The 23,949-nt window shown below is 60.5% G+C and overlaps 11 protein-coding genes across 11 annotated transcripts; all 11 read left to right on the top strand.

Annotated features, from left to right (window-relative positions):
* Positions 1–569: 569 nt before the first annotated feature.
* Positions 570–3,707, top strand: LBRM_25_1510 (putative kinesin; the record flags this gene model as incomplete). Its single annotated transcript, XM_001565605.1, has 1 exon — positions 570–3,707. The coding sequence occupies one exon, from the start codon at positions 570–572 to the stop codon at positions 3,705–3,707; it is 3,138 nt and encodes a 1,045-aa protein (XP_001565655.1).
* Positions 3,708–4,490: 783 nt separating this feature from the next.
* On the top strand, positions 4,491–6,485 carry LBRM_25_1500 (conserved hypothetical protein; the record flags this gene model as incomplete). Its single annotated transcript, XM_001565604.1, has 1 exon — positions 4,491–6,485. The coding sequence occupies one exon, from the start codon at positions 4,491–4,493 to the stop codon at positions 6,483–6,485; it is 1,995 nt and encodes a 664-aa protein (XP_001565654.1).
* Positions 6,486–7,213: 728 nt separating this feature from the next.
* On the top strand, positions 7,214–7,906 carry LBRM_25_1490 (conserved hypothetical protein; the record flags this gene model as incomplete). The annotated part of the gene is made up of 1 exon (XM_001565603.2): positions 7,214–7,906. The coding sequence occupies one exon, from the start codon at positions 7,214–7,216 to the stop codon at positions 7,904–7,906; it is 693 nt and encodes a 230-aa protein (XP_001565653.2).
* Positions 7,907–8,563: 657 nt separating this feature from the next.
* LBRM_25_1480 (conserved hypothetical protein) lies at positions 8,564–10,012 on the top strand (the record flags this gene model as incomplete). Its single annotated transcript, XM_001565602.1, has 1 exon — positions 8,564–10,012. One exon carries the CDS (start codon positions 8,564–8,566, stop codon positions 10,010–10,012), a length of 1,449 nt encoding a protein of 482 aa, XP_001565652.1.
* A 457-nt stretch (positions 10,013–10,469) lies between these two features.
* LBRM_25_1470 (conserved hypothetical protein) lies at positions 10,470–11,780 on the top strand (the record flags this gene model as incomplete). Its single annotated transcript, XM_001565601.2, has 1 exon — positions 10,470–11,780. The coding sequence occupies one exon, from the start codon at positions 10,470–10,472 to the stop codon at positions 11,778–11,780; it is 1,311 nt and encodes a 436-aa protein (XP_001565651.2).
* A 487-nt stretch (positions 11,781–12,267) lies between these two features.
* LBRM_25_1460 (conserved hypothetical protein) lies at positions 12,268–13,233 on the top strand (the record flags this gene model as incomplete). The annotated part of the gene is made up of 1 exon (XM_001565600.2): positions 12,268–13,233. One exon carries the CDS (start codon positions 12,268–12,270, stop codon positions 13,231–13,233), a length of 966 nt encoding a protein of 321 aa, XP_001565650.2.
* An 876-nt stretch (positions 13,234–14,109) lies between these two features.
* Positions 14,110–14,865, top strand: LBRM_25_1450 (conserved hypothetical protein; the record flags this gene model as incomplete). The annotated part of the gene is made up of 1 exon (XM_001565599.1): positions 14,110–14,865. One exon carries the CDS (start codon positions 14,110–14,112, stop codon positions 14,863–14,865), a length of 756 nt encoding a protein of 251 aa, XP_001565649.1.
* A 691-nt stretch (positions 14,866–15,556) lies between these two features.
* LBRM_25_1440 (hypothetical protein, unknown function) lies at positions 15,557–15,973 on the top strand (the record flags this gene model as incomplete). The annotated part of the gene is made up of 1 exon (XM_001565598.1): positions 15,557–15,973. The coding sequence occupies one exon, from the start codon at positions 15,557–15,559 to the stop codon at positions 15,971–15,973; it is 417 nt and encodes a 138-aa protein (XP_001565648.1).
* A 2,426-nt stretch (positions 15,974–18,399) lies between these two features.
* Positions 18,400–19,530, top strand: LBRM_25_1430 (hypothetical protein, unknown function; the record flags this gene model as incomplete). The annotated part of the gene is made up of 1 exon (XM_001565597.2): positions 18,400–19,530. One exon carries the CDS (start codon positions 18,400–18,402, stop codon positions 19,528–19,530), a length of 1,131 nt encoding a protein of 376 aa, XP_001565647.2.
* Positions 19,531–20,576: 1,046 nt separating this feature from the next.
* Positions 20,577–21,629, top strand: LBRM_25_1420 (conserved hypothetical protein; the record flags this gene model as incomplete). The annotated part of the gene is made up of 1 exon (XM_001565596.1): positions 20,577–21,629. One exon carries the CDS (start codon positions 20,577–20,579, stop codon positions 21,627–21,629), a length of 1,053 nt encoding a protein of 350 aa, XP_001565646.1.
* Positions 21,630–22,375: 746 nt separating this feature from the next.
* Positions 22,376–23,941, top strand: LBRM_25_1410 (conserved hypothetical protein; the record flags this gene model as incomplete). The annotated part of the gene is made up of 1 exon (XM_001565595.1): positions 22,376–23,941. One exon carries the CDS (start codon positions 22,376–22,378, stop codon positions 23,939–23,941), a length of 1,566 nt encoding a protein of 521 aa, XP_001565645.1.
* Between the last annotated feature and the right edge of the window lie 8 nt (positions 23,942–23,949).

Below are 23,949 nucleotides of genomic sequence, written 5' to 3'. Positions count from 1 at the left end.
TGTCTGCGCGTCTCTCTCTCTCTCTTTGTGGGCTCCGTATGGCTCTGTGGTGTTCAAGAGGCACCAAACACACTCTCCCCTTCCCTTTCCAGTCCCCTCACGCATCATCGCGTCCACCCACACAACGTGCACTGAGCGCCGGCGAGAGATCCCCCAGCACCGGACGCTACGTATGTGTGGGGGCACTACCACACGCCACATTTTCACTTTAGACACACACCGTAGATCAAACCTTCAGCCCCTCTTCCTCGAGCCTACACAGACAGATACAGACGGAAGCCGCACACCTTAGAGACTTCTCCCTTTCATGTCATCACCAACCCACCACCAACCCCTCCTACCACTACGCAGAACTCACACACGCGTAGAGACTAACCCCGCTCATCAGTAAGGACTGGTGCTCTTGTTTCTCCATCTCTGTATGTGCTACCCAGCCTCACAGCAGTTTTCATTCGACAGCGTGGCTTTTGCTCGTGCCCAAGTGTGTGCGTGTGTGCGCCACTTCCCTCTCCCGCCTCTCTTTAAGCGGTTGCGCTCCTTGCAGTAGCGAGGGAGACGCTTGTGGGGTCATGTCGTCGTCTAGCATCAAGGTGGCGGTCCGCTGCCGCCCACTCTTTGGGCAGGAGCGTCCGGCCGGCGGCCTCGATATTCAGAACCGCCGCATCTTGCTTGACTCCAAGACGTACGACCCGGACTTCACCTTCTCGCCCGCGTCGACGCAGGAGGATGTCTTCCAGGCATGCCGACCGATCCTGCAATGTGTGAAGGAGGGCATGAACGGCACGATTATGGTCTACGGTCAGACCGGCACCGGCAAGACGTACACCATGCTTGGCAGAGAGGGCGGCGAGCATGGCCTGGTGCACATGGTAGTGGCGAACATGCTGGAGCATGTCCAGCAGAAGACGGTGGATGGAGCACAGTGCGCGCTGACGCTTTCCATGATCGAGATCTACAACGAGCGTCTCACTGACATGCTCAGCCCCAATGGGGAGGAAGAGGTGACACTCATCTCCGGCTTCCCACGCTTCACCCACAAGGCGACGCTGTGCCGAGTCAACGACACCATCGAAACTATCCAGCGTGGTCTGTCATGGCGCCACACGGCGGCAACGCTGATGAATGAACGCAGCAGCCGCTCGCACGTCGTCTTCATCTTCGACATGGAGGAGTACAACGCCTTCACGGAGCAGACCGATGTAGCGCATCTATTCATGATTGACCTGGCCGGGTCAGAGAGCTTGAAGAAGTCGCAGGCCTCTGGAGTGGCGGCTGGCGAAGCCGGCAAGATCAACAAGTCGCTACTAGCCTTGAAGAGCGTCTTCCTCGCGCTGTCCAACACGAACGAGGCGACGCGACCCAACCACGTGCCGTACCGCGACTCGAAGCTGACAGAGCTGCTACAAGACTCCATCGGCGGCACCGCTCGGACGCTCATGATCGCCTGCATCTCGTCCGTTGGCCGTGACATCGAGGAGACCAAGTCGACCCTACTCTACGCCGTTAAGGCTCGCAGCATCCGCAATGCCGCCAACACGGAGAAGGAGAAGTTGCTTGTCCGGCTGCGCTCGATGGAGGTCGAGAACCAGAAGCTGCGCAACCGTCTGCAGGAACGGGTGAGCGAGCGGGGTGGGTACTACGTATCGAAGGAGGAGCATGAGCAGACGCAGGAGGTGGCGGAGTCGTACGACAAGCTCAAGGAGGCGGTGGAGCAGCTCATGCAGGACCGCCAGAGCAGTGACGCGCGACAGCATATATGGGAATCTCAGGTAAAAGTGCTACAAGGGCTGTTGGTGGACAAGGAGGCGGAGCTGCAGAACTTCAAGGAGGTGTACCATGAAGCTCTGAAGCGCTTCGAGTATCAAGCAACCATACTCCAACGAATGGTGCGCGGCGGGGTCGCGGAGGCCAAGGACGTAGTAAAGTCCTCCTTCGCGGACAACTACGCGCGTCTCCACGCGTGGCGCACCGAACTGCTCAACGCGCTGGAGGAGCCCGTTCCCACCACTCTGCCGTCGCTGCCGCCTCCTCTCCCCCACGCCTGTTGTCCGCAGAGCGACGCCGCTGCTGGAACAGCAGTAGTGAATGAGGAGTCGGTGCAATATCAGAAGGCAGACGAGAGCGCCTCCCGGTGCGCACTAAACGTCGTTGAGGCGACGACGCCAGATCGGCGCAGCTGCACGCCGCCTCCCTCGCAGGCCCTCCTCAGTGGTGGAACGCAGTCGCTGTCACAGCCAACAGGTAGTCGTGGCGTCGCAGGCCTCGTCCCAAGTGGATCCCCCTCGCGGACAGCCGTAGCAGCTGCTGCGGTCTCTCAACCCGGTCGGACCATGGTTGCAACCGCTCCCTACTCTGCACGCTGTAGCACCGCGTTACCTCTCCAGCGCGGTAGCGCCACGTCGGGTGCACTGTCGGCATCGGTGAGTCCGACACGCCGCGCCGGCCGTCCTCGGGGCGGCGGCGGCGGCGGCGGCATCGCAACCAACAGCGGCCCTCGCCGCTGTTTCGCAGGCAACAATAACGCCACTAGTGCTCTTCGAGGGAGCGGCGCTCCGCCGATGACACTACCGCCCGCCACCGCTATCACTGAAGTGCTGACACAGGATGGTAGCGAGGAATACCGCGTCTCGACGATGACCACCAACGTGGTGGCCGCGCCAGCGCCACTGCCCGTATCGCGAACCACGAGCACCTCCATGGCGCCGCCGGCGTGGTCCACCGTGATAGCGCAGTACGACAAGCAGTGCCTCCGCATTGTGCACCGGCTGAACGAGGCGGTGGAGGCAATGCTTAGTGAGTGCCTGCAGTCCTTAGCCGACTACAAGGAGCACGCGGAGCAGGTGGAGCTCAAGCGGCGACGCGGTGTCGAAGAAATCTGTCAGCGTCTACGCAGTGAACTAGACTCAAGCCTGAGACGACTGCAACGAGTGGAGGACGTAGCGCTCGGCGACGTGCAGGAGGCACGTGAACACTTTGGCGATCGACTCCGGCTGAAGGCCAAAATGCCGTTCTTGGCGGACGCGGCGCCGTTCCAGTTGGCGGTACGTGACGCGTGTGCAGAAGTCGTACGACATGCCACCCACGTCTTTCCCCACCCGAGCACCCCCGCCGATGCCGAGGCAGCGTTAGACGTTATTGTGCGCAATGTGCTGCGCTGCAGTACTGCCTTCACCCTTCAGTCCTTGGACCCACTGTCGTCGAGCGCCGTCAACGCCCACGCTACCTCGGTCGCGGCGTGTGGCGGTAGTAGCAGCAGTCCACAGCTGGCTGGCCTCGTACCAATGCCACCCCTGACGTCCCCTCTCGTGTACGAGTCACCAGCAGCGGCGTCTTTCTGCTCCCTGACAGGCTCGCTTGGTAAGGAAGAGGTGCTAGACTGCGGCCCTGCGAGTGTTCACCTCTTGCAGGGGTCTCGAGGGACGACGCCCGTATCCTCGTCACAGCAACAGCAACAGAGTACGCGGCCGTCGTCGCTGCGCGGCAGTGCGACACTCACAGCGATGCCGGTGAACCGCAACCGCGGCGGTGATGGCCGTCGTGGTGGCGGTGGTAGCAACCTACTGAGGCCTCACAAGCGAACACGCAGTACTGCCACCTCTTCGAGATCTTCTGGGAGAGGAGTGCCGCGCGACAGCAACGCGTCAATCCGGTCTCTGAGAAACATAGACAGAGATACGGACGCGCGCAGTCGAGAGGGCAGGCTTTAGCCTCTAGAATTCCCGCAGGAGAAACATCGTCGCCACCCCTCCCCTCTCCCTATCCATGTCCCTGCGTCTGTGGGTGGCTATAGTTTGGTGCGCCTTAGGGCGGTGAGTCAGCCTGAGCAGATCATCGAAGCTGTGACTCGGTCATTCAGGCGAACAAGGGGCAACCTTTGGAAAAGAATGGAAGAAGCCAAGCTCTTACATGTGGGCCTCTGCAACCCATCGCCATGTACCATCACCCTGGCCCTCCCGCGCACAGTCGCACGTGCCTATAGGAGCACGCCCTCGGGTGCATGGGGACACCTGGTCTCAGTGGAGGTTGCGGAGGAAGGGGGCACACAGAAGGCAGCAGTGTAGCGGAGCCTTTGTGATGTACCTCACGAACGTGGCGTAGCTCTCCACCTGTCTTTCTCTCCTCCAACTCCTCGTGTGCGGATGTGTCCGTCCACCGTGTGGGCTGCATATCGGCGATCCACGTCAGCACCACCTCTTTGCCCTGCTCGTTCTGACCTTCTAACCCCCTCTCCCCTCACCATCTCGCTGTGACACCACCAAAACGACCACAACCCTCTCTCTGCCTCTGCACACGCAATGCCGCCACACACACACACACACACACACACACGCACGCACGCTTACCTGCGCCCGCTGCGGCCGATGACTCATCGATGACAGTACGGGAGCCATCGCTTACGTTGTGTCCTCAGAGTGCTGCCTGCGTGTCTGTATACGCATACGTCTTCTCTGCTCCTACATGAGAGAACTACACAGTGAAAGACGAGCACGATGAACCTTCAACCGTTTCGTATCGTGCAGCCGCTCTCCCGCATCCTTCATCGCACCATGCATCAGATGCTGTGTGAGCCCCAGCGAACCTTACCAGTCGCAGTGACCGACGCGCTCATCACGTACTCTCTCTACGAGCAGGTGCCACACGCGGAGCTGCTGGAGGCCCTTCTGGCTGGTCTGAAGCAGGCACAGCATGCAGAGGCCGTGCTAACCAGCGACAATCTTTTTGTGCCCTTGAAAGCGGTGCGGCGCACACTCGCCGGTGTGCAGAATTTTCCCTTCACCACAGCTGAGCTGAAGGCGTTGAAGCGCGACGTTGAGGTGAGTGTGGTGCGAGATATCACGCGACTCTCCACGGACGACCTCTCATCTGCCGACGTAGGGCTGCTCTGGGGGTGCGCCACGCAGTGCTCCCACTGGGACTGCGTAGAGGAGCTACTCCGGCACTTCCCGCTGTCGAGTACGCTCAGCTTGCAGAGCCCGACGGAGTACCGCGATTTGGTGATGGGAGTGTGCACTCCTCAGTTTGTATCGAAGACTCATCCGCGCAGTATTTACGGCGAAGGCGGGGTTGCTGCGGCGCTCGCGGGGAGGGGAGACGCGGCCCCTCCTGTGCGCCACGCTGAAACATTCATCCAACGCATTCTCGGCGCTGAGAAGGTGGGCCAACGATGCCGCGAGGCGCTTGTGGCAAGCTCGCTGTCGCTCCTCGTGAATGGCGGCTCGGCAGCAGACCCGACTGCCCTAGAAGAGCGAGACCTTCACGCCATCACGTGCGTCATGTTCGCTGCCGCCCTCAACCTGCAGTGTGACGTACCGGGTTGCTCGACCCTCGCCTTTCCCTTCTCCGCGGCTGAGTGGGCGCAGTACGTCGGTAGTACGGACCGAAGTGCAATCGGCAGCAGCACTACTCAGTGTGTTCTGCCGAGCACGATTGGAGGACTCTCGCTTCCTGGGTGGTACCGTCGAGTGGTCGCCCTGCATCAGCGCTCCGTTCCGGACGTTGCGCGTGCCTCCTTCTCGGCTGCTGTGGCGAGCGACTTGCTGCGGCTGTACCAGCGCGTCGATACAGAGTCGCTGGAGTCCTTCTTCTTCTCATTCCTGCCGCTGGTGATCGCTGCGGCGCCGCACATGGACTGCAGGACTGTCTTGCGTGGCTATCACAACGACGTTATGTTGAAACTTTTTGGGGTCACTTCCTCTGCTTCTTCTGCCACCAACAATGATGGAAATCGCGCTGTGGCGATGGGGCAACGCGGGAGGTGGACAGCCAAGGAGGCCTCGGCTTTGGCAACCCCAGTGCTTGACACTACTGCCACTTCCTGTGCAATCTCCGCTGATATGGCCATGCGGGTTATGCTGGCGGAGGTGTGCGTCCAGGAAAGGGGGAAGCCGCTGCCGGAGGCCCACGTGCCCGCAATGGAGTCCATGCTGCGCACCGTGGTGGGCCATCTACGCTATCACCTGCATGGTGAACCGCGGTACCACACGAGACCGCGGCGCACCGTCACTGCCGGCGAACTTCCGGCGTCGCTGTGGAGAGCATGGAATTCGCAACGCACCTCGCTGCTTGCGACTGTGCTCAGTGAGGTCCAGGAGCGCATGTCCGGAAGTGCTGGTCAGAGATCATCGGCGAGAGCCCTCATGGACCTTGTGGGGCAGGGCCTTCAGCTGCTCCGTCCACTCATATCGATGGAAGTCATCGAAGAACGTGGAACTGCGCGAATGGTGACCCACCTCTTGTCTTCTGGCAGAGATGCTGCGCTGGAGGTTGGCGGTGCCTCGTACGAGGTGGAGCTGCAGTCCTTTGCGGTGCAGCACACGCAAGATGGCTTTACGCGTACCGATGTGGCGACCATCGTGCAAGCCATGGAGGAGCACAGGGACCACGGCTCCAATAACGGTGGTGCTGAGGGGGATGCGAAGGTGCACCGCATTTTGGAGGGGCTAAAGGCGGCAGAACAGACGTTACCGCTGCGGTCGTGGTCATAGGCGCGAGAGACGCCAGGTGCGTTTGTGGGTGGGTGTGGGTGTGGGTGTGGGTGTGGGTGTGGGGAGTGCTGGCGCGCTCGCCTTTGAATGTCCTCAAGCAGGTGCTCACCACCACACCTTCGCCCTCCCCTTCCCCCAAAGCGTATTGCACCATTCTCTTTTACGACCCATCCGGCTGCTATAACAACGAAGCACGTGAGCCACGCTTGGAATAAGATGAGGAGAGGAGGGAGTGGCGCCGATGGAAACGATGCCCGTACGTGCGGACCTCAGCGACGGCCTCAGAAGTGACCCTCTCCGCCCCAGCTGAAAAGAGACAAACAGTGCGCGTGTCAACCGCAGCCGATCTCGGTAGATCGTGTGTATGTGTGCTGTGCCGAACATCTTCAAAGCGGCTCTCGTACCTCCACAGACGGCACGCCTCCTGTTTCACACGCGTCTTCCCACCTCACCCCTTCTTGCCTGGTGCCCGATATACCGGCTACCTTCTTCCCCATCACGATGGCCACCACCACCCTCTTCTCCTCGCTGTGACCTCTCTCCCTGTTGACCACCTCCCTCCTTGCCTCGCTCCTCACACACACACACACACACACATCTTCTCCTCGCTCTGTCTTCATCCCTAGAGCATCTGCGTCGGTAATCACAATTCTGCATCCCACTCAGCGACAGTCGCCCTTTCGTCAGCATATTCACACGCAGGCACTCGAAACGCTTTGTGCGTCGCCATGGCGGCTCGCCTGCTCGAGCCTACGCATGGCAGTGCGGCAGGCCTGACGCCTAACGTGCTCATTATATCGGGTTTCCCGTGGTACACGAGCGAGCTGGCGGTGCACCGTTACCTCACGGATATCTACCCGGCTGCGGAGCCTGTGACCACGCGGCTCTACACGAACCCCACAAATGGCGCAAGCAGGGGGCACTGCTTCGTGGAGTACAATCTGCCACCCTCCTCCGCGGCGCCGTCCACCTCCGCCGTCGCAGCAACAACAGCGAAAGCCTGGAGCGGCGCCGATCTGGGACCCACAGCCGGCGTCTCCACCGTGCAGAGGAGCAGCGGCGGTGATGGTGCGGTGGACGCGCTGCTGCCGCCTGTTCTCCGTGAGGTGAAGCGGCGCGTTGAGGAGCAGCCATACGAATGCATCTACTTGAAGGCGCACGCCTACGTCCTGACTTCGAAGCGGTGGAGTCGCGCCGGCCGGCTCCCTGAGTTGCCCACGGACCCCTCGGCAGTTCGCTGGCATGGCAGGGCGGGCGTCCTTGTCGGCTATGGCGATGAAGGCTTCTTAGTGCGTGCCGGGCGGGAACTGGGTCTACCGAATACAGTGACGGCCGACGGGCAGGTTCAGCTGGAGCAGCTGCGCAAGCGCCTGCGCACAACGTCTGCTCGCCGTGCATCGGGTCACCTCTCCGCCGAGTAGAGGCAGGCAGTGCTCTACAGCGCCTGCGACTGCAGTTTCTCTCCACGCACACCGGGGCCCCGTTGGCGAGTGCAGCTGCTGCCACTGCTGCTGCGGCAAGTACCGTCACATCACACACTTGCGTACGTGCCGACAAGCCACGGATAAGGGCGCGGTTGCCTCGCGTGCGTTGTTGTGTACGTATGCGCCAGCCGACCTGGTCGCTGGGCAGAGGGAGAGCCGCATGAAGCCGGGCCATGCACGAGAGAAACAAGGCGACGAACTTAGCAATGTGCGTATGTGTTTGTTAGGTGTGGAGCAGCGGGCAGGCCTTCGCCACTCTACGCTCAATGGTCACCTTTCGTGCCGTCTAGTGCTCCATCCAAGCCAAGGCGATGTACGCGAACTTCGGCTTCGTCCACCCCTGTCTCCTCTTCACCTCTCTCAGGACTTTGACTGTGCTAAGCAGTGACTCACGTACTGCCATCTCCCTCTCACCCTCCTTGCACCACCACGACTACCACCCTCCCTTCTTCTCATCTTACCCCCTCCCCCTCAACCCCCCCACACAACACACACTCACGCGCGCGCACCCACTTGGGAAAAGCGTACCATCTCGTTCTGGGAGGACTGCGGAGGGAAATATTCCCCGCCCCCCTCTCCGTGCCTCCACTCTGGATGGAGTCTGCCTTCTCCCTCGTGCCGCGGAAGCCTGCGGCGGCGAGTGGCCTCGAAAAGCCAAGCAGCAGCGGTCGTTGGGCAAAGTCGAAACGCCTGCAGTCCACCAACTCCTCTCCCAAGGCCGCGCTGTCTGGTGCGGTGGGACGTCACGGCACCCCCACCGACGGCGTGCACGGGCGGTCTAGTCTGTGTCTCGCTCAGACCGGCAGGACGAGGCGGGAGGAATTTACCACGGGGCTCCGTGCCTCGCAGGAGGGCACCGCCGATGCGGCCGCCCGCACAGAAAAACGCAACCCTGCCAAGACGAAGGTCGCGGATGACGCCAAAGCCTTCATCGTCGTTGTCGGCTCCGAGCGGGACTCGGTGCCTTTCCGTCTTTGCTGCGAGGCCCTGGCGGAGGGGTGCGTGCAGGCGTATGTGCATCTCTTTGACTTAGCCCACCGCGACCCCGTCTGCGTCGACACGCTGTCGCGAAAGTTCTTCAGCGTGCCAGACGACCGCCTCGCGTGGGTGCAGCAGCAGCTGTCCGCTGTGGAAGTCCTTCGCCGGCAGAGCGAGTTTGAGCATGTGCTTTCCCATTGCCAGCAACTGGCCAACTACTTTGAGGGCGAAGGGGACTACGCCGAGGCTGCGTGGCACTACGAGACGGCGCTGCATCAAATGAGGGAGTCACTCGATCATACCCTCGAGCAGCGCGCCCGCGAAGCGTACGCCACATTTCAGGAGCGGCAGGGGCATTTGGGGGAGGCAGCGGTGCTCTACGAAGCCATGTACCGCCTTGCCGTCGCCCTCCGTGACGAAGCAACACTCCAGGCGGCAAGTCGTTGCCTCGTGCGAGTTCATCAAGCCCTCGGCGACGCCGTAAAGTTCAGCAATCCTGCCGCTGCGGCGCGGCACTACACCAAGGCTGCCGAAGCTGCGGAGCGCATTAAGAACGGCCTTGACGAGGGTGCCGCCTACTCGGCCCTCGGCGACGTGAGTGAGGCGCGTGGGGACCTGCCGCTGGCACTCAAGTACCAGCGCAGCTACCGCACTGTGGCGCAGCAGAATGACCTAAAGCCGCAAGAGTGTCACGCGACGCTGCGCGTGGCCGACCTGGAAGAGCGGCTAGGGCTCAAGCTAGAGGCATCCACCACTCTGCAAGAGGCGCTGCAATTGGCGAAGGAACTTGGGGCTCCACGGCAGCTCTGCATCGCCACCATGCAGCTGGGCGAGGCGTACCGCATCCGTGACCAGGAGGACCAGGCGCTGCAGTGCTTTGAGGAAAGCTTTGCTGCGGCAATGGAAGCAGGAGATCAGGAGCTCATCGATACCGTCCGCATCGCCATGGGCTTCGCCCGCGGCGACTACTACCTCACCCATGCTTACGGTGGAGAGGGGTACCTGCACCTCGTTTACACTGATATTCGCGCGCAGCTGGCGTGGATGAGCGGCGGCACGCTGTGAGGTGGCTTGATTGCTTAAGGAGGGTAAAAGAAAGGCCAAGACTCCAGTAGTAGCAGTGCTACTTAAATCTCTCTTCCCTCCCCGTCCCCGTCCCCTTCTTGGCCTGTTGATGTACTACAGTGACTGCGGGTGTGCCTGTGCCTGTGTGTGTGTGTGAGTGTGCGTGTGTGTGACGTCCTTGCTGTATGCCATGTATGTACATCACTCGTGTTTGTGGCTTAGGTGCCCTGCGTGCATACCTTTCGACCAGCCCTCTCCCCCTTTCCTCGCCCTCTGGGCTCGTTGTTTGCTCTGCTGTGGGCCCTTTACGCGAGGACTCTCCAGTTAGAAGTACGAAGTCCGAGTCGTCTGATAGGCAGGCGAGCGAAGCCTGCACCACAACGTTCCCATCAGCCGCTCCTGGCTTGATCCGGTGCAAGCCGAACCCTTTGCACTCCCACCGTTGCCGTGACCGCTGATGGGGTCTGGTGCACTCTTCACGCACAATGCGGGTACCCGCTGTATGCGCAAATGTGTGTATGGCTACTGGGGTCATCAGTGCACGCCTCTCACTCACTCTGTCCCTCCCTCCCTCCCTCCTTCGCTGAGCCCTCTCATGAGAGAGGATAAGGAATACGCTTGCGTCCACCAACACGTAGACTGGGCTAAGTGTGTGGCAGCCGCAGAGGTACTATCCACTCTGCCTATCACTTTAGTACTCGTTTTGCTTGAACATCTGAGGTCCATCATGACGGCGACGCCGAACAGCAGGGCACATGCCGTTGCAGCCCTCAAGCTGCAGCGGGATCGCAGCACCGCGTACCAGCAATGGACATCACTCTTCTACCGCGCTATCATTGGCGACATCACCGCCACGGAGCTGCAGCGCCATATCCAGGGCATTGTCCTACCAGAGTTTCAGCGTATTAGCACGCAGCTGCGGTCGTTGCAGGAGGTGCTGACGGTGTCCGTAGCTGAGACGGTGCAACAGCCGAATGGCCACCCATCCCCCCACTTGACTACTAATGCACCAGCGGGGGCAGCAGACCACAGGCGGTGGACGAGCTCGGCACCATTGTCGTCCACCACAGCCAAAGCGACAGCGCTGGCTAGATGGATTGATCGCTTGCAAGACCTGGAGCGTGAGCACTATACTGTGACGCTGAGCTTAGCGAACCAGCTGGTCCAGCATTGCACGCCAAACGTATGCGTCGAGTCGGAGCGAAAGCCGTTGGCAGCAGCGGAGGAAGACATATCGAGGCGCACAGACGAGGCGACGGACATCAAGTCCCTCTTTAAGCCAGACAGCAGCGACGAGGAGCAGTGCGAGTTGGTGCAGAGTCACCCAACGCACATTGCACACAGCACTACAGCCCCCTCCGCCGCAGCCGCCCCTGCGCCATCACTACGCGTGCACGATGTGGAGCGCTGCTCCCTGCTACGCCTTATTCCACCGCGCTACCACACGTGTCTGTACTTTGTAGCATGCCACGGCGCCGTGGACGACCTCGGCGGCTCCCCCGATCACTCGGCAAATGACAGCAACGACGATGATGGCGAAGGAGGAAACCAACCGTGCGTGGAGGCCGAGCTGATCGCGCTACCCGACAAACATGTGAGCACAGACGAGGCACCCATCATCGCCCATTATGCGCCTTTTGTAGTGGCACGCCGATGCGCGGCCTGGTCAAGCGCCGTGACGGCCATCGTGCACCGCCAGGAGTCGCTTCGCGCCGCTATCGAGGAGTTGTGCGAAGAGTTGCAGGGTGAAATTAGTGACGATGCGTGAAGGTAAGCAGAGATGTGAGAGGAGGGCGTGGTGAAGTGCGCGTGACAACGGCGGTCTCCTTCTCACTTTCCCTCCCCCACCCCCACCCCCTCCCGCTTCCTCGTGCCTGCGCATACTCATCGCTCCTGCGGTCAAACCAGAAGCCCCATCATGAGCATGTGAAAGTCAGAGGGAAACTGTACGTTGCCTACCCTCCTCTCCTCGACTCGCCACGCCTTGTCCTCCGTGTACCTAACGCACATCGTGCGGAAATACGTGTAGTGGGGGCCACAGCCAGCCTGCGGCATGTCGTGATACTCTCCATGAGTCAACCCCTCTGCGAGCATGTCGCCGCAAAGTCGCTTACCCGACCCCATCGTCATTCACACTCACCTCCTACTGCGGCACACGCCTCTTTCTCTCCTTCGCTCCCCCCCCCCCACACACACACACGCCTCCGCAAGTGCACAGTCACTCCCATCCTGCTCGCAGCAGTGAGACCACTAAAATGCAAGAGGTGGTGAACGCCTTCTACGCCGAGAACATATCGGCCGAGGACCAGGCGCGGCTGTCGGCTCACCAGGACACCTTAATCTCATTCCTTGAAGGCGTGACTCGCTCTCACCCTGACTGCCCCGGCATCGCCTACATCACAAGCGGTGGCACAACTGTGCCTCTCGAGGTGAACGCCGTCCGCTTCATCACGAACTTCAGCAGTGGAGGCCGTGGCGCATACTTGGTTGAGACGCTGGCGGAGCGCGGGTGGGCCTGCGTGCTGCTGCACCACCGCACCGCCGTTAGGCCCTTTCGACGCGCACTTGACGAGTTGAGTACTGCGCAGCTCTTTGACGCCATAGCATCGACAACGGGGGCTGAGTTCACACCGGCACCAGCGCAGAAGGCTGAGGTGCTGCACGCCGCGGAGCTCTACCACCGCACGAAGGACCTCGTTCACTACATCGCCTTCGACACTGTCATCGAGTACGTATTTCTTCTTGAGGTTGTCTCGCGCGCGCTGTGCGGCACCGCTGTTCCACAGGTGCTGCAGCAACGCCCATGCTTGTTCTTCGCGGCGGCCGCCGTGTCGGACTACTACGTGCCGCTCCCCAAAATGTCAAGAGAGAAGATCAGCGGAGGGGATGAACTAACGCTGCATCTGTTGAGCGTGCCAAAGGTTCTCCTACTGGTCCAGCAAGAGTGGCTTCACCGTGCGGCGCCAGGCGCGACGCAGCCGTTCATCGTTACCTTCAAGCTAGAGACGTCTGAGGAGGCCATGAAGCGCAAGGCGATCAGCAACCTGCATGCGTACCGCTGCGACGCCGTTGTGGCAAACATTCTGCCGAGCTACAAGGAGTGGGTGCTGATCTACACGAAGGACAGCGACGACAGCGCTCCACTGCTCGTGCGGTGTGAAGCGGCGAAGACGATCGAGGCCGCCCTCTGTGACATGTTTATTCCCCTCTCCCGGCGGTAAGAAGGCAGTGTGTCGGCGATGTGGATGCGGTACCCAGTCGCCGTAGCGCCGCTTCATTGCCAGGCGATACCTCTTCTCCCCACCCCTACCCCCTTCCTGGCAGCACACCCACGCCTCTATGACTCACTGTCAGCGTAGATGTGGGCGTTGCGTTGATTTTGCCTCAGATCCCTGTTCTTCGCTTCCTTCCCCCCCCCTTCCCCTCTGGCCTCTCGCACTTGGACCTTAACACGGTGAACCTTCTCGCCGCATATCGTAACGACTGCGCGCTGCTCCGCGAGCATGTATGGATGAGGAGCGGGCGCTTGGCTTCGTGCGCGTCAGTGTACATCACTGTGCACGTCAGCAAAACAATTAAATGCGTCAACTGTGTTTCAGCCTCTATGTGTGCAGGTGCCTGCGTCTGGGCCAGCCTCTCTCCCCCTGCTTCTTCCTCTGACCTGTGCAAGGCTCCTCTGCGGGTCCGTGCCTACAGGCTGAGTAGGCACCCAGAGGAGCCTTACCAGCCGCAGTACACACACGAGAGCTTTGGAGAAGAAAGTATGAGAGCTCGAGATCCCATATGCGCGATGAGAGACAAGCATCAAACTGATTAAGAAGCTGCGCTGTAGCGAAGCGCATATGCCTGTGCGGGCGCGTGTATGTGCCTGATCCTCTGACACTCATTCGTGCTGGTCACCGCGGCTCCTCCTCTTCAGCTGCTCCGCTCGACGGCGCGCATGCATAGCGCCGGCACATGCCGTGTGGTGCTCTCCGCGGCTGGATACTGAGAAGAGAAGAGTGACCCCCTTGCCGTTTGCAGTAGAGAAGGCACATATACACGCACACACGCGCGTGGCACACCAGCGGAGCAATCCGCTTCTCCCCATTGACGGTATGAAGGAGGAAGTGGCGCCCCCACCCCATCCTCGTCACGCAGCTGTTAACCACTCCTTGCCCTCTCCCTCCTGTCATTCGTCCTCTCCTCTCTGTGCGCATGATGGACTGCTGTCCGGGGCAAACCGCACGCCTCAACCATACGCTGAGTCAGTTCCGCTTAAGTGTACAGTCGCTAGGATGAACTCGAGCGTCAGTGATCCACCGCAGGTCGCCACGTCCTCCGCCGCCACACCAGAGCGTTCGACTGTCGAGCTTCAGCCAGCCATTCGCCAGCGTACCATCGCCTTCTGCTTCCCCAACCCCAGGTCAGCATCCTCCACGGGAACAGCAGCGGAGGTCGAGAACGATGACGCTGATGGGGGCATCCGTGAGGTGCTCCACCTGTCAATTCGGGGCTTCGTCGATTACTTGCTGCTGTTCGTGACCGAGGCGCAGACCTGCGCGCCTGGTGTCCTCCTCCGCTACGACGCGCCAGCTGTTGGGCCCAGCGCCTTTATGTACGACGATGAGACGCCATCACTCGACTTTACGGTCCTGCTCGGCCTCCGCGACCACCCGCTGACAAACCTGCTCGCGAGCACTATAGCGCACCGCATCCGTCGCTACGGTGAAACACGACCGCTGCTGATGGGGCTCAGTGTGGTGGAAACAGCAAAGGAGCTGAGCAGCGGCCGTGCCAAGAAGCTATTCCTCGACTACGTGGCGTCCAACCTGCTCGAGTTGGCGGGAGAAGCGCAGGCAACGCCAGAGTGAGTCGAGGTGGCAATGGAGAAGTGGTGTTCCCCCAAAAAATAAAGGAAAACATTCTTCGACACAGACGTACGTGCCCAGTGAGGTTCGCTTCTCTCGACCCTCTGTAAGCGGCACGGGAGGCCGCAGGATGCGCATGCAGCCGAAGGAAAAGAGGAGAGGAAATGAATGAGTAAAGTGCACATTTATTCAGCCTCTCTCCTCACGACCACCACCATAACCGATCAAACGCGAGCTCACATGTGGTGGCACAACGTGAGCACAGGTGCACGCTGATCGACTTTCAAAGAGTGCACTAGGCGAGCCCATCGTTTCGCCTTGAAAGCCCGAGGTGGAACAGTGCCGCGTCGTGCTCGAGCTACCGACTAGCCCACTCTTCCGGCCACCACCACCATCATCCCAACGCATGCACATGTCGATCTTCTACCTCCTCAGCCCAACTGTCCCTCTTCAACTCTCTCCCTCTCTTTCATTGTTATGTATTTTACTTGATCGTGTCGTCCACGTCGACCCACCTACACCTAGGGTGAGACAGCGGCTACAAGCACAGCTGCTCCTCCTGCGCCATTCAAAATTCATCAGTGTTAGTATGTGTGTGGGTGTGTGTTCTGGCCTTCGTTATTAGGAACGGAGATCAACATCAACCTCTGCAGCAGAGTATCCAGCTCCCTCCCTCCCCCTCCAGCCGGTGGCCATGTCTGACCTTCGCCAACTCATCATCTCGGCCTTCTGCCTGGTGATGGGCTTCCTCTTCTTGATTTTGGGCTGCACCATGGTAAAAAAGCGAAATGCGTGGCCGCTGATGAGTCTCGTGCTCTACTGCTTTACCCCTGTCCCCTTCGTCTTATGTGGCCGCGGCGCCGGCAGCGACGAATTCGGCGGCGATGATGACGAGCCGCTCGACGCCTTCAAAACAATCGGCCTCTTTATTGGCGGCGTGCTGCTCATGTCGGGTCCGGGGCTGGCGCTGGTGCTCTACCACACCTCGGTCATTTGTGGGTCGGCGCTCCTCCTCACGCTCCTCAGCGGGGTGTGCTTCCTCGGGGCGACCGTGTCGCTCACCGTCACCACCACGCACGAGGAAGACGCTGATGACGGGTACAACTTTTGATGAAAGAAGGAAAAAAAAAAAGATGCGAGAAGAGCAGCGTGCGCGGACGTGTTGATGCACTCGTATAGACACCCCCTCCTCCCCTCGCCACACATACCGCACGGCGTGTGAAACTGTGGGCCATATCTGTATGTTTGGCTCTCAGCTCGTACTGCGGAGCACTTTATTGCTCTCTTTCTCTCTCTCTTCGCGCCCCTTACGCTGGCCATCCTACTTGAATTGCGCGTCCCTCTTGTAGGGAGAGACAGAAGGTGGACGAGTGCCCCCAAAGAGGTACGCGCTCTGCTCTGCTCTCTCCCTACAAGTAGGTCTGCGCCTGTGTTGGTGGCTCACGACAGGAGAGTGAGTGGGAGAATGGTGATGCTGCACGGAAGTAGCGCACCGGCGAGATCACGCCGCGCGACGTTGTTTCTTTTCGCCCTCTCTTGCTTGTTGCTGTTCCACTGGTGCTGCGGCTGCTGCTGCGTTAGTACTCGTCTTCTCTTGCGTGTATGCCTTATCGCTTCTCTCCTCCGTCCATTTTTTATATCTCAGCCAAAGCGGACAACGACGAAAAGAGCGCGCGCGCATCCCCCCTTCCTTGTCAGCTGGGCATGCCATGAGTATGTAGAAGAACGAGGCCACACAGGCAAGAGAGACCACCTGCATGGATGACACGCACCTCTTTCAGCGACCACCGCGTAGATACGTAGCTATGGGTGTGGGCGTGTGTGTCTCCGTCTTCCTGCTTCGCACATCACCGCCACCACCACCGCCACCAATCCTCTTGACGCCCAATCACGTGTAAGACTTTGCACCTCTGCTTCTTCTTGGCCATCACGCCGCTCGCGCTCTCTCGCTCACTCTCCTTCTCACCCGCTCATCTCAGGCGACTGCCGCAAGAGAGCATTGTGGACTTATGCACGCGCATCTCTCTGTGAAGATGTATATTCATGTCTGTGAAGCTCCAGTGCGCCTCACCCCCAATCCCCCATGCCTCACTACTTCGGTACCATGAGCGCACCGCCCCATCCGATCTCAGTTTCACTGCACGTAGGCTCCTTCTCCGCCTCCACCCCGGCAGTGGATGCGACGCACCGACCTGTCAAGGGGTTAACGTCGCAGCTCGAACATGACGCGATGCGGCCACATCGGCGGAATCACCGTCGACGCACAGAGTCGTGCGAACGGATCTGCTCACACACCTTCTTTCCTACGGCCAGCTGGAGACTACAGCACAACATCGCCGAGCTCATCAGTCCACGCGGCCTCGAATCCCCGCGCGCCGAGCTTTGCTGGTGATGGGACGTCGTGCTTCTGTGTTACTACGTCACGAACCCTGCGAGTTTTTTTGGGGGGGTGCCTGCCTGCCTGAAGGCGCAACTGCCCCCCCCCCTCTCTCTGTTTGACCCAGTTGCGTTTTCTTCCGCGACAAGGGACGGAATTCCACCCACGACCGCACGAACGACCGCAAGAGTCAGCGCTCCTTCTCCACGGGCCGTGGATCACGAACGCGGGCGCCTTCGCCTTTACCGCTGTCGTTGGTGTGTATTGTGCTGTGGGATTGCACACCAACGACACACGAAGAACCTCAAGGCTCCACTGCTGCACTGCCGCCCATTGCACAACGTCGGCTGTGAGCAACTGGCGAGTCCTGCGGCGCTGAGACGCCGCGCGGCGCAACTGCAGGACGAAGAGCATATCAGCCCTACAAGTGTACATTGGACCAGTCCCGTGCTCTCCCTGCCTCGCACACCCCGTTGCCACCGACCCGAAGTCGCAGGGGACTTCAGCGCTCGCCGGAACATCTCCCCGCGCTTCCTCCCAATGCAGCCACCTTGTAGGCACCTCTTGCCTATCCCCGTCCTCTTCAGCAATGCCAACGCGGGTGCACTCGCAAGGCGGCGGCGGCGGCAGCAGCAGCAGCGGGGGGCTCACACGAAACTGCTCTCACCGCACCCCCAGTGCACACCTCCATCTGGCTCTCAGCACGGTGCTCTACACCCTGCCACGTCATTCCTTCCGTTAGGGAGAGGGGCTCACCTCACTGCGGCCGTAGGCGCGTTGGCAGGCAGGGACCGCGTAGCAAACTCGAACAAGGCGCGCCAAGCCACTTGCGTCTGTTGGCCTTTTTGACTGCGGTCTGCCATCACTACGGGACTCGTGCGCATTTGCGCCACGCACTGCTCACCGTCCGCCCTCGTTGTCGCACGCTAAAGGCCACGTCGCACCGCACGAGCCTCGCTCGATGGTGGGCATCACCTGTGGGCCGCATCTGCAGTGCTGTTATCTGACAGCGATGCCTCCATCTCACCCCTCCCTTGCCTTCTCGCCCCATCTCCCCCATTCCCCCCCCCCTCATCATCATGATGCTCCTCGTCAACATCAAACTCACATCACATCACACACACTTAGAGGCACACTCAGCGTGCGCGAGATTAAGCTTGATGGACACTGGCAGGTCGGCTGCGGCTGCCCCATCCCTCATCCTCATAGACATGGGGGCGCCACTCCAAGAATGTCTGCGGCGGCTGCATGCGCAGACAGTGCGCGTAGCAGCCACGCTCGCTGCTGAACAACAGGATACACTGCTCAGTGGCATGAAAATGCCGTCGGTAGCAACACTTCTCTCCGAGTACCGCACAGTGGCCTCCGACACCCTCAACTGTAGTGGCAATCACACCGCGCAGCTCCGCCGCCGCATCGCGCTGAAGCTACAGCGGCTACGGAAAGAGCAGCACATCGACCTGTGCTCCCCTACTGCATTCGCCGACGAAATCCACAGCTTGGTCGCAGCACTACAAGCAATGCCAGCAAAGGGGAAAGCGCGGAGCGAGGCGTTGGGCGATTATGCCGTGGCACCCACCCGCGCACCCCCGCTTCCCCCGCCCTCGGGTGACGTGTTGGTGACACAAAGGGAGGATGAAGATGACGACATATTCGGCTGGGTGACGCAGCACCTCAGCGAGTCACCGCATCCCGCTACGGCGCCAGCAGAATGCACCGCCTCGCCTCCACGCGCCACGACAGCTGCGGCGGTAGACACGACCGCAGTCACAGCACACGAGGCTCAGAACGACGAAGGTGCCGTTGAATCTCTGCTGCGCCGCATCGCCTGCGACCTTGCGGACGTGGTGGAGTGCAAGGGCCGTTATGCTGCAACCGTCGAAGGCGTTCATCAACAGCTGATGACACTGCGGCGCTACGCAGAGAGTCTCTTGATGGTGTGCGAGGGCGACGGCCGCAGCATGCCGGACAGCCTCGGTGCGCGGATGCGTCGTCTCCTCGCCTATCAGCCCTCACACACCGTCTCCTCAGAGGCGGAGCAACAGGTCTGGCAACGTGCGTGGAAGGAAGTGGGGTGCAACGCTGCACCTGCGCTGGAAGTTGGCACATCTGTCGAGACGATTGACGTGGCAGTACTGGCGCGCGCCAACATACAGCGCTACGAGGCCCTGCAGCGGCGCTGGCTGGCGGTGCGGCAGGCGTACGAGACACACTTGGTGCAGCTCAACCAGCAAATGGCGCTGGCGGCCCTTCAGCTGGACGAGATGGAGGCCATGCGTAAGTCGATGTAGCACTAGCCCCATAGATGACCGTCACAGAGCGCACACTTAGAAAATGGACCATCACCTCTTTCTCTCCCCTCTGCCTCTCCTCAATCAACCAGCCCATGGCAGTGGCGGCGGCGACGCCACTACGGAACTTCCCTCTAACCAAAATTGCTGCATGTGTAGAGGCACACTTGCGCTGGGGGCTGACCCGCTGAGTACAGGCTGAGGCACCAAAATGGCACCTTGTCTTGGTCCCTCCGCCCCTCGCCACCCTCCTGTTTCAGAAGGCGACTCAGAACGCTCCAAAGGAGAGGAATGCGGAAGTCACCTTTATCTCGCTGGTGCTGCTGCATTATGCCCCCCCCCTCTCCCTCTCGCCCTTACAAGGCCATGTGCCGGCTTTCCTTCTGTCCCCCATCCCTTTAGGGCATCATACTCTTCCCCTCTGTCCTCTGCTCGGCGCCGCTTCACCCATGTCCCCCTTATCACCCACCATCACCCACAAAAAAAAAAAAGCGAATTCAGTGGAGAGGAGTTCAAAGGGGCGTCGTGGCATCATCCTACACACACACACACATTCGCGCATCACTCCCAGGCGCAGCAGCAAACGTGCCTTGTGGCCCTCACCGGTGTGCTTGTTCCTCGGTGGTGAATCACATCTGCCGTGGCGCTGACTGTCCACTCACTCCTCTACATAGCGTTGCAGAAGTGCAGGTACGCATGCTCGTAACGTGTGTCCTCCAGCAATCTTCACAGATCGAGCGAAGAAAAACTGAGCGATGTGGCGCCGGAGCAACACTGTGGCTGGAGTGAGGCTGCCATGCGACTGCACCAGCGGCAGGAGGAACACGGGACTCGGTAGCGTATTGAACAGCGTAACCAATACCACGGCAGTTGCCGCGTCTTCTTCGCCTTCCTCACCGCTTTTCACCTCGAGGCGACACGCCGGTGTCGATCTTCTCTCGCCGCTGTCAAAGCTCGGCCAGAGTCGTGATCTGGCAGCAGACCTTAAGGCTGGCCGCCAGCGCAACAACCGCGAGGTGATCGCTTCTTTCGACAAGATACAAACGATGGACGAGATCCACTACCGCAAGATGGAAAGGCCGTGGGAAATCGTGCCGCGGTATGCGAAGAAACGCGTGACGGACCTCGTCGGCATTCTCAGCTCTGCGGACCGGATGGAGATTGAGCAGATAATTGACAAGATGCAATCGCTGTGCAAGACGGACATGCACGTGGTGCTCGTGCCGACAGTGGGCTACACCACCCCCAAAGCCTTCGCGAACTCGATTTTCTTCAATTGGGCCATCGGAGAGCCCAATGGCAACGGCCTGCTGCTCCTTATTGCACAACGGGAGGCGACAGTGCAGCTCATCAGCGGCTTGTCCATTGAGGAGTACTTCGACAATCACTTCCTCGCACCCGCCGTGTGCGAGGTGTTTCAGCCGCTTGTGCGCGATGGCAAGCCAAGCCAGGCGACGGTGCAGCTCGTGTACGCAATCGCACGGCAGGCGCTGGAAATGCACACGCGGTGGGAGAAGGGGCTGCTGGCGCTGCCAACACGCAACAAGGTTCGCTTCGTTGGCAAGACAATGCGCTACGGGATGAGGCAGGTGCCTTACCTTGTCGTCGGTGTGCTCTTCTTCACGGCCTGCACGGTGTGGCTCGTGAGCCAGCTGCTCGACACGGTGTGTCCGAAGTGTCATCACCTCATGAGCCGCGTCCGCGACGACGCTACGCTGCAGAGGCTGATGACGCGAGGTCAGCACCTGGAGCTGATCAACGGATGCGCCTACTACCGTGTGTGGAAGTGCCCCTACTGCGCTGAGGGTCACAGCGTCGTGCTCTGCTCGCGCGACATGCACCAGAACAGCAAGTGCCTGCAATGCATGGACTGCCAGTACTACACGTGTGGCTTGGAAAAGGAGATTATCAAGCTGCCGTCGAAGCACGAGGATGGATTGAAGAAGCTTACGTACAGCTGCGCTAACTGCCACATCGGACGCGAGGTGCTGCTGCCGCTGTACAGGCCAGTTGAGATGGACACTGAGAAGCCGTGGTATGACTTCCTTGTCGAGGGCAGTCAGGCGCAAACGAAAGCGAGTGTGAACCTCAAGCTCTAGCATGCGCCTGACTGCCTTGGCTTGTCCTCGCACACCGTTTCCCTCTGTCGTCTCTCTAACTTATCACCCGCCCTCTGTGCGTCTGTGCCTGTCGCTTGAGTATGCGGCTATGTCTGTGGTGTATAGCGCTCTGTGTCGGTTTGGGTCGCACTCTCACACTCACTCATGCCCCCCCCCTCCTCACCCCCACCACCCTCTTACCTCCTACGGAACGAGAGGATGTCGGCGATCCAGCGCGGTAAGTGCATGGGCGCTTAGGGGGTATGCAGTCGGCACCGCGACTATGACTGCGGTGCTGCCCCTCCTCCCCTTGACGATTCACCAAGGTGCGTATCCAGCGACTAGGAGACGAAGTTGCTGCGGCGTGCTCGCCGCGCAAGCGACGGTGGGACTGTTGTAAGGCTACTCGACTCTCACGCCTGCTGACTTCTACCCTCCTTCCTCCTCCTTTATGTGCCACACACCGACACGCGCACAGGTGAATGCAAATACTCGACTTTGCCCCCCCCTTTCGGCGCTCTCGCTGGCAATTTCTCCTGTGCACGTGACCTCACCAGTACCCGCACGCTCACACACACACACACCGGGGCGAGGGTGGTTGGGGCAGGTGTACAGGCACTTTACCTGCCCCTTTTCCTTCACCTGGGCAACGGCACCCCTCCTCTTACAGACAGACGTACTCGGCCCTCCTCCTCCTCCTCGCCAGCTCCACACCCACATCCACGGAGCGTCTACTACTGCCTTCGATGTTCCCCACGGATCGACTCCCCACGCCGGCGGACATGGTCCGGTTGCAGGCCTTCAGAGCCAACGGCCGGGCTGAGGCAGAGTTGGCAACAGACGCGTACCTGCACTCCCTCATGAAGCGCCGCAACGACAGCGTTGCGGAGCTTCTCACGCTGTACACCAGCCCAGAAGATGCTCGCAAGGTGTACCCCGACCCGCCACCCTCACTGCTTCAAGCTGCTGATGACGCATCCTTGGTTGACAAGATGGCGGCGGCGGCGGCGGAAACAAGCACCGGTGGCCCATCCAGCGGCGCCACCGCGCAAGCTCTCAAGAAGACTCGACGTGAGAAGGTCACGGAGGCGCTCAGTGCATCCTCCTCTGTCGCCGCAGCAGGGCCATCCATTACTCGTCTTGTGTCCGCCGCGGAGGGGTCACCGGCGGCCGTCTTTGTGGATGGCGTAGAGCGAGTCGACTACCTCGGCAAGTCCTTCTTAGAGCCGCCATCGAGTGTGCTGGAGCACGAGCAGTCGACGAAGCAGAAGGCATGCAAGCCGCCCCGCACGATGCGCGGCGTGTTCAAAGTACCAGAGGGCTATGAATCCGCTGCGAGCGCCGACTCCGCGGCGGGATCGTCTTCGCACCTGGTGGACCAGGGTGTTAGCATAGGTGGTGAGCGACGCTCCGGCAAAGCGTCTGGTGTGCAGCAGCTCTGCTGGGCTCCGCCTGCCTATGGACATCTTCTCTTCTCTGGCGACATAGGAGGGGAGTGCCGGTTGTGGAACTCCTCGACGCGCCAGCTGCTCGCCACCTTCGCGGCGCACACGCAGCCCATTAAGAGCCTCGAGGTGACCACAAACGCGGCGGTTATGTCGACTGGCTCAGTGGACGGCACTGTGGCCTTGTGGGACGTCGAGAGCGGCACCTGTGCGCACGTGCTAACCAATCCGGATCACCTCCCTGTCGTACAGCACCTTCATCATCCCTCCAACGAGGCGCACCTTCTGTTGGCCGCCGTGGACAAGAAAGTGGTTCTCTACGACGTGCGCGTGGGCTGCAGCAAGTACCAGCGCGAGTACACGGGGCACATGGGCACCATCTTCAACCTTACGCTGCTGAGCGACGGCAGCAAGATGCTCACCACCTCGGAAGACAGGACGCTGCGCACGTGGGACTATCGAAGTCCGGTGCAAATCAAACAGTTTGCTGATGCAGCGATGCATGCCATCACGCACGTACTGCACCACCCAACGCAGCCAGAGTTCCTCGCCGCACAGTCGCTCAACAACAAGGTGATTGTCTTCCGCGACGACGGTGGTGGTCGCCTGCGACTCCTGCACGACCGCGAGTTTACCGGCCACACCATTTCGGGCACGCGATGTCAATTGGGCTTCAGCCATGATGGCCGGTACCTGTCGAGCGGCGACATCGGCGGCAAGCTATACGTGTGGGACTGGGCAACAAAGAAGCTGGAGAAGTCCTTCAAGGCCCACGCGCAGATGCTAGTGTCGCACCTATGGCACCCAATCGAGCCCACTAAGGTGGTGACGGCTGCCTGGGATGGCCACGTAAAGTGCTGGGTATGACGGTGAAG

This window comes from Leishmania braziliensis, chromosome 25 (assembly GCF_000002845.2).
Source record: "Leishmania braziliensis MHOM/BR/75/M2904 complete genome, chromosome 25".
Classification (NCBI taxonomy): Eukaryota; Euglenozoa; class Kinetoplastea; order Trypanosomatida; family Trypanosomatidae; genus Leishmania; species Leishmania braziliensis.
The sequence above is the reverse complement of the archived record's forward strand: the minus strand, read 5'-3'. Positions and strand labels throughout refer to the sequence as shown.